This window comes from Lipotes vexillifer, unplaced genomic scaffold (genome assembly GCF_000442215.2).
Source record: "Lipotes vexillifer unplaced genomic scaffold, Lipotes_vexillifer_v1.1 scaffold4, whole genome shotgun sequence".
Taxonomy (NCBI): Eukaryota; Metazoa; Chordata; class Mammalia; order Artiodactyla; family Lipotidae; genus Lipotes; species Lipotes vexillifer.
In genome coordinates this window covers 4,630,763-4,639,247 of record NW_006785876.1, presented here as the reverse complement: position 1 = coordinate 4,639,247, position 8,485 = coordinate 4,630,763, and the positions used below count along the sequence as shown (strand labels likewise).

At 51.9% G+C, this 8,485-nt stretch overlaps 1 protein-coding gene across 1 annotated transcript in view; it reads right to left on the bottom strand.

The window, feature by feature from the left end:
- CUL9 (cullin 9) overlaps positions 1-8,485 on the bottom strand; it is a 38,448-nt gene that overhangs the window by 21,418 nt on the left and 8,545 nt on the right. The window contains exons 9-16 of the mRNA XM_007458255.1: positions 6,323-6,530; positions 4,069-4,265; positions 3,477-3,694; positions 2,416-2,662; positions 2,220-2,325; positions 1,461-1,688; positions 1,112-1,202; positions 817-988 (exon numbers count right to left, since the gene is read on the bottom strand). Of these exons, the coding sequence (XP_007458317.1) occupies positions 817-988; positions 1,112-1,202; positions 1,461-1,688; positions 2,220-2,325; positions 2,416-2,662; positions 3,477-3,694; positions 4,069-4,265; positions 6,323-6,530 (1,467 nt within the window). The remainder of the gene's footprint in view (positions 1-816; positions 989-1,111; positions 1,203-1,460; positions 1,689-2,219; positions 2,326-2,415; positions 2,663-3,476; positions 3,695-4,068; positions 4,266-6,322; positions 6,531-8,485) is intronic.

The window sequence follows — 8,485 nt, the reverse complement described above, 5'->3', positions numbered from 1 at the left end:
CTTTCCCTCTTAAAATCCTTCAGTGGCTCAAGTTTCAGAATAAAGCTCTGAGTTGTTAGATCACAGAACTCTGTGGTCCGTCTCTGCCTCTGTTTCTGGCTTCCTCTCCTGCCACTTCACTACACATACCCTTCGTTCCAGTCAAACACAATTACTTAAGGTTCCCCCAAATACATCATTGTTTCTTGCTTCCATCTTGCACATACGCTGTCCCTCGGCCTGGAGTATCCGTTGCCCTCTCTTTACCTCATCAATTTCTACTGCAAACTTAACGCAGTCAGCCCCTCCTTCCGGCAGCCTCCTCTGAGCTCTCAGCTGGCATCAGGATCCAGTGCACACATCAACCGTAACTTTTTTCTTACTCTATTTCTTACTGATTTTACAGCCTGGCTCCCCAACAAGACAGTAAGTTCCCTGAAGACAGGCCCCTTATCTTACTGTCCGCGCAGCTCCAGACCCTTGCAGGGTGCCTGGCACAGAGTACACAATAAACAAATGCCCATGGGAGGAGTGGATAAGTGAGTCATTGCTCTCCCTCAACCAAAACCACAGGGCAGTGACACGTGACCTGTAGGGGGAGTACGGCACAGGCTTGGGGAGTGAGGGGAGGTCTAAGCTTAGCTCAGGGAGATGAGGCCAATGTGTCTATGTTCACTGCACAAAATGGGTTTCAGCGTGTCCCTCAGGCATAGGGGTTCAGTCGGGGTTGTGTGTATGTGGGCAATCCTCTGAGGATGTGTACTGGGGCATATCAGAATATTCGTGTGTGTGCACATTCGCGTGTGAGGGCACACATGGACATGGGCACGCTCACACCTAATAAGAACACCACGGTGCATGTGTAGGGTGATGTAGTGGGAGCCGGTGCTGCCGTTGGACTCCCAGTAGGTCTTGGGGTTGCGGTCCGTCAGCTTGCTGGCCCGGTGCGGGTTGGAGGACACCTCCACCTTCTCCCAGCACTTGTCCTCCTTCACCTCCACGCTGGAGCCTGCGGGCAGGCGGGAAGCCTGGTTAGTTGAGAGAGAAGAAAGGAAGGGGACTAGGGAGCAGGAAGGGAAGGGGGGAACAGATGCTGGGGTGGCAGCAGGAGAAAGAAGATGGGGGCACGAACCCTGGCAGAGATGCCTGAGGAACACGTCAAAGAAGGGGATGTTGATGGGGCGGTAGGTTCGTCTGTGGTCTTCGATCTGGCCCAGCACCATCTGCAGCCCGGACATCGGAGAGAAGGGGTGTGGGTAGGGGGCAGAGACAAGGAAAAACATGTGGAGAAAGAATCAAGGGGCAACAGAACACTCAACCCCTTTCTTCCCAAATTTCGGCAGAACAGAACCATGTGGGGCAAAGGTTGGGGAACAAGTGCCCTAGATTTGCTACTACTTATGCCAAACAGGGACATGCACTGAACCACCTTCCCCTGCTGCTGGCTTACTTCTCAGCTCCGAACCCACACACCTCCTCACCTGAATGCAGCCAGCCAGGATGCTGGAGGTGAGGTTACTATAGAGCTGGGCGTGTTTCTCACACTCTGTCACTAGGTCCCGCAGCTCACAGACCAGCAGCAGCTGAGCCGAGTGCTTGTCCAGGACTTTGACCAGGGCCTCTTTGGCTCCCAGGCAGCAGAGCACCACTGCATAGTCTTTGTGCATGGAGGCCAGGCGATACAGGAAGCAGAGCAGCTCCTGAACAATCTGGCCCAGAGCCACAGAGATTAACGTAGGGAAACAAAGGTCAGGCTGTACAGGCTGAGGGGTGGGTTTAGAAATGGGGATGTGGTGGCTGAGATTTTGGAGAACTTGAAAGCAGAGTACCAAAGCCAGGCTGGCACAGAACACTGGGGTGCCAGGACTCCAGAGTGAGGTGGCAGGGGCAGAGCTCAGGCGCAGCTCCCCAGGCTTCGTCCTGCCAGGACCAAGCTATCTCAGGAGCCAACCTCGGTGTCTGAGTCTTGCTCCACAAGGCACAAACCCCAAAGGCGGAGAGCAAGGACTGCGTGGACTGGTGAACGTGGGGTTCTCCTAAACCCAGAATCTTAAAATTCAGGTGCAGCCAGAAGGCCTCAGTTCTGGAGATGCTCAGATGACGCTGGTCTCCTTCCTACACACCCCTCCCAGTTTCCAGACTCATCCAGGAAGGCTGTGCTGTGCCCTCCAGAACCTCACTAGGGAGCTGGTGTCCAGAGGCTGCCTTTCCCTCCCCCACCCTTGCCAGGGCTCTGGTACCTCAAAGTCACTGCTAGGGCCACTCAGACAGTTGAGGCAGGGCTCCAAGACCTCGTGCCAGGGAAGGACCATGGCCTCCGGGTGATCCAGCAGCCGGGTCATGACCCTGGGCGAGGGATGAAAACAAGTGAAATCCCCGCAGTCTGCCAGCTGCCCTTGCCCCCGACGCACAGGTGCCCCCGAGCTGGCCTCTCACCTCAGCGCCGTCAGCAGCAGAGTTTTGTTGGGCCCGGGGGCATCCAGAGTCCGCAGAAACAGGAGGAAGGGCTGGCTCTCCTGCTGGAGGCGCTTGAGGAGAGGTCTCACGGCACCCCCTGGACTGCCCTCTCGGCACAGCACACGCTCCAAGTCCAGGAGGAGCTCTGCAGATGGGCCCCCCACCAGGGATCGGATCAGCAGCTCAGGGGACCCATCCTGGCCCTGGGCGCCAGGCGTCTCCAGTGCTGCTGCTCAGACACACAGGAGGCAAAAATGGGTAGGAAGGAGAGTCATACAAATTGGTCAAACTGAGAAACTGGCAGATGCAGAAAATAACCGCCGCCCCCCAATTTTCCTCCCGTTGTGAGGATGTCTGAAGTTTCTACTCAACTGTGCGGCATTTTCTTTTCTGGCACCAAATATATACCTAACTACATCTGTAAAAAAAATTAGTATGGCAAAAACTGTCAAGTTAAACGGCACAGTTTTAATCTCCTACAGTCACACAACTACCTTCTACTATTAACTATCAACTTTGTTATTACACAAGTCAGTAACTATTAGCTACTACAGTCACGTCCCTATACTACCTAGCATGGTGGCTTCAGATGTACAGACTAAAAGACACACAGTGCTTATTCTGATTTGCCCCCATAAAATACAAAAGGTTCCTTCCCTATGGCATCAGTAGTTCACATTCTAGTCACCAACTTTCTGTACCATAAGCTACAATTCCTCTACAGAAGGCCTCTCTAGAAGTCATTTCAACCAACCTTCCAGTGTCCCGTAAGAGCGGACCAAACCCAGCCCAGACAGATGAGAACCCTTTTATGTTTAAAACCATTTAGAGAAGGCAATTTCCTTGTACCTATTCCACAGTCCCCCTCTCCTCTTGGTCAGGAAGTTCTACTTGAGACCTAACTTGAGCACCAAAACCCTCACTCATTTCCTGAAGGTTCATCGTGTCTTTCCAGCACGGTACTAGGATGTAAACCTGAGCCCTCCTGGCCGTGGGTGGGGACCGATTCCTCAGCACAACCACCGCCTTCCCCATGGTACCTGCACGCTCGGGACTGCCCGGTGGCTCCGAGTAGCGATTGAGAAGCATCATGAGGATGGTGCGTGTGGTGGGTGTGGCTTCTGTCCCCGGTGCTATCCCTGAGTGTCTAAACAAGGTGTCTCTCAGCTCTCTGGTTACGATCTGGTCTCCCAGAGTGTGGTGGTTACACAAAAGCAGGTTGAGGAGGAGCAGGCCGTTTCTCACCGCGGAGGAGCACCTGGGAGGAGGGAGGTGACCCAGAAAGAAGTTGAAAGAGAGTGAATGCAATGGAAGCAGGAAGCCAGCCTCCTGGACGGAGGAGCCCTGCAGGTGGGGAAGGAGGGGCTCCGGGGGTCCCCGAGGCCAGACATCTGGCCTCTTCCAACTCCAGGAAGGAAGAGCAGGTGTCTCTGATCTCTCTGGAATCTCCCTACCCTCAACCACTGGCCTCACTTCTAACAACAGCCAGAGAGGACCACCACATTTCATCCAGAGGCAACAACGTGAGGGGAATTTCTGTGGAATGCATGAGACCTGGGCAGGGGAGCAGCAGGGGAGCAGCAGGGCTTGGGGCTTAGCAGGAGTTTGGAGTTTGGAAGGGGAGGTCCTGACCCCTCCGTGTTCAGCATCAGGATCACGGCAGCAGGGACGGCGAGGAGCAGGCTCTCAGCGCCCGGGCGTGTGGCCGAGTCAATGCTGGCAAAGATCTCCCTGGTCATCTGGGCATCAAACAAAGGGTGGATGGAATCTCGGCCGGCAACAAGAGTGGGGATCTCCGAGGAGCTGGCAATGGCCAGCATCTTCAGCGCCTGCAAGGGGATGTGAAGGCAGAGTCAGGAGTGGGCAAAGCCACCATGCAGAGGAGGGGAGAGCCGGGCCGTCATTCTAGGCCTCAAACTTTGGGGCAGCTGAGCTGTTTGCAGATAGAAATGAAAGAGGTAGGGCTTCCCTGGTGGCGCAGCGGTTGAGAGTCCGCCTGCCGATGCAGGGGACACGGGTTCGTGCCCCGGTCCAGGAAGATCCCACATGCCACAGAGCGGCTGGGCCCGTGAGCCATGGCCGCTGAGCCTGCGCGTCCGGAGCCTGTGCTCCGCAACGGGAGAGGCCACAACAGTGAGAGGCCAGCGTACCGCAAAAACAAACAAACAAACAACAAACGAAATGAAAGAGGTAGTGATGGGACATCAAAAAGAAAAGAAAAGCCAACCAAAAAAACCTAAGGCTCCATGGTAATGTGAGTCTGTAACTTCTCTCTGCCAGCACGGAGGCTCGTCGAGTGCTGGGGTGGCCACCCCTCCGCAGCTTCCCCTCAGGACAGAGCCCTTTCACAGCCTCTACTTGCCTTCAAGCCTTTCCTTTAAGTTGTCTTCCATCTCGCTTGGCCACTCCTCCCTTTGAAAAACCTCTCTTCCCTTGAGTTCCAAAACTTCTCGTCCTCCTGGTCGTCCTACCTCTCTGTGAGTTTCTCTGCTGCCGGGTCCCAAATATGGAGTTCCTTGTCCCCCTTCTCCTCGATCTCCACACCCCCGCCCCATGCAACCTCGGCCATTCCCACAACTGCCGCTAGCACCTGTGTGCCAACACTCCCACCCCTATGTCCCCTGGCCTCCAAAGGCAGTATCCAGCCTGCCTGGATGAGGCTACTTGTGTTGACTCACAGGTAGAGCAGCTGGAATTATAGGAAAAAATATTGGTAATACGCCAACTTGTTTGCTGGTACTAAAGAGAATCCTAAATTAGGATGAACACTAAACCATCAGGGTGGAGAATGTCTTGGCTGGTGAAAGGGTTGACTCTTGAGAAGAAACCTTCTAAGGATGAAGTAAATTAGAAATAATTCTCAGGATGATCCCCCTTGTGAGGGCTGGACCCTTCAAGCAAATGCTACCTCATAATGAGGCTTTTTCCCTTTAGCTACCTCCCCCTCCCCCAAGCTGAATTCTGTAGACCTTAAGTTATATACAAAAAGATGCAATTCTGTTATAGGGCAAGAGTTCAAATTTAGAGGCATATGTCGTATTTTGGCCATGTGGTTTGAAAGGATCAGGGAATTTTTTGAGCAGACACGGCCTCAACTAGGAATGCTTGGCTGCTCTTGGGAGGGGCAGCACCAGGCTGGCCCCAAAAAGGACGAGCCTCCCGGCCGCTCCCTGGGAAGCCTGCCCTAAGAGCACCTGTGCTCCAGTCCATGCTGCTGCCGTTACACTGCTGGAATCCATTCTCAGAACTGCTCTGGACGAGGCCTACCTGTCCCCTGCCCATACCTCCCTACCAGCCAGCCCTTCTGTCTGGAGTACTCAGGAAGCCAATTCTTCCTCCCTGAACGAGGGCCTCCTTTCACCATTCTCTGGGCCCGGGGAGGGGGCGGGGCAAGGCAATGGCAATGCTGGCTGGGCTTTACCCACATCTGGTGAGGTGGTAATTTCTGTGCACCGGTACCACTCAGACAAAAGGGTTAAAAAATACTCTGTCCCATCTAGAAATTTAGTCTTTAATCAGACACCTAGTTGTAACTAAAAAGCCATGGGAAAGTCAGCATGCCTAGAAATTCAACCTGACCTTCTCTCCACACCTCTTCCCCCTCCAACATTCTCCCCCTTGGCAAGTGGGCACCTCATCCACCCCTGCTGCTCAATTTTCAACCTGGGAGTCATTCTCAAAAACATTCTTCTCCCTTCCTCTAAATACGCATTCAATCTCCAAGAATGTCCAGCTGGACCTCCTCCATCCACCTGCATCTTGCCATCCCAATGTCTCCTCCTTGTCCGAATCACCAGAGAACCTCCTCGAGATCAGCCACGCCCCCAACCTGCCCACCCTGCCCACCCTGCCCGTCACTCTCTACCTCCAGGCCCAGTCCACTCACCGCCAGCCCTGCCTGCTGCACCAAGACAGAAGTCTTATATTCTTGCATGCAAACCAGCACAGCGTAGATGCCACCCTCCCTGGCGAAGAGTGGGCGCCACTCATGCTTGGTCATGAGCACGTAGAGGAGGCGCAGGGCCAGCACCACCACCATCTTCTCTCCCACCTGGTTGGTCAGCAGCTCCACCAGCGTCTTCACTAGCTTCTCTCTGAGAGAGAAGAGACATCGGGGTTCCCCACCCCAAGAGTCATGTCTGACTGCCCGCCCAACCCAGTCCACCAAGACCCAGTCCATCACCCCCCACCCTCCTCCATCCTACTCTCCCTGCCTCAGTCCCAGTCCTGCTGCCCTCTCCTCTGCAGTCTGTCTCAGGCTCTTCACCTCATCAAGGAGGGAGTACTGCAAAAAGGTTATGAACTCTGGTTCATCTTTTCAAATAAATCTATAAATTTAGTATAATGCTAATCAAAATGCCCAAAAGTTTAAAAAAAAAAATGACAGGCAGGTTTAGGTATAGGAAGAGAAAATATGCAAGAATTGTCAAGAAATGTGTGGAAAGAAATAACTGTAGACTTGCCTACTAATCAAAATATAAACTTACAATGGGCTTCCCTGGTGGCGCAGTGGTTGAGAGTCCGCCTGCCGATGCAGGGGACTCGGGTTCGTGCCCCGGTCCGGGAAGATCCCACGTGCCGCAGAGCGGCTGGGCCCGTGAGCCATGGCCGCTGAGCCTGTGCGTCCGGAGCCTGTGCTCCGCAACGGGAGAGGCCACAACAGTGAGAGGCCCACGTACCACAAAAAACAAACAAACAAAACAAAACCAAAATATAAACTTACAATAATTAAAACTCTGGAAACAATACAGGGTAGCCAAACAGATGAATAGATGAGAAGAGAGATAAGGGTAGCATCTCAGACAGTGAGGACAGGAAGGACAATACACAACGTGAGGCAGAGACAAGTGGCTATCTATCTGAAAAAACGAAGGCTGGAGCTCTGCTTCACTCCATTTGCAAAAATAAACTGCAAACAGATTTTAAAATAAACGTGAAAAGTAAAATCATAAATATTTTTACAAAGTAAAAGGAAATATTTTTATAATCCTAGAATGGAATAGAGGCTCTTAAAACCCAGAAGCCATTTTTTAAAAGTTGAAAATATAGCAACGTGAAAATCTGAAACTTCAGCATAATGAAAGATACTACCCACAAAATTAAGAGCCCAGCCACATAAGCTAGAGAAAGGGTCCAGTGGAAATGCTGATCTGAAGAAAAGGAAGAAGTGTCTCCAGAGTTCCTAGATCACAGTGAGCATCACAAGAGGAAAAAAGCCGGGACTGACATTTTTCTCCACAGTGACAGAGATGCATATTGAGGAGGTAGCCTGGGAAATAGGAAGGAAAGGAGGACAAAAAGAGAAATTCTGGGAAATAAGGCAAATAAAAGCACTGAAAAAGTTCTGTGTTTATCTCTGTCTTTTTTGTTCTCATTGTACTGGGGTCTCGAGGTCCAGAGGTCCTGGGGTCCACAGAGCCCTAACTCGACCAGGTGCCGATGGGGACCAGCAGCCAGAGTGCTAACAGCCCCTCCCCATGTAGAGACGCTTTCTGTCTTCCCTCATGAGCTTTATGATGACTACAACGTGAATCGAACGTGCTTTAGATATATATCCCTCTCTGTAGCCATGATTTACTATAAACAAGTTAACGTACATATGAATGCATATGAATATGAATAGATAAATATAAATAAGGATGTTTACTAAAATGTTAACAGTGACTGTCTCTGCATAAAGGGTTTTCAGATGATTGTTATCCTCACAATTTTCTATTTTTCTTACAGTGAGCATGTATTTTATATTCAGAAAATTAAGTTAATATGATTTTGAAAGAAAAAGACAAGCAAAATATTTGAAACAGAAGTAATGGATTAATATCCAGAATGTCTGTAAATTTAAAAAAAGGCTAAGACCAGGGACTTCCCTGGTGGCACAGTGGTTAAGAATCCGCCTGCCGATGCAGGGGACACAGGTTCGTGCCCCGGTCCGGGAAGATCCCACATGCCACGGAGAGGCTGGGCCCGTGAGCCATGGCCGCTGAGCCTGTGCGTCCAGAGCCTGTGCTCCACAACGGGAGAGGCCACAACAGTGAGAGGCCTGCGTACC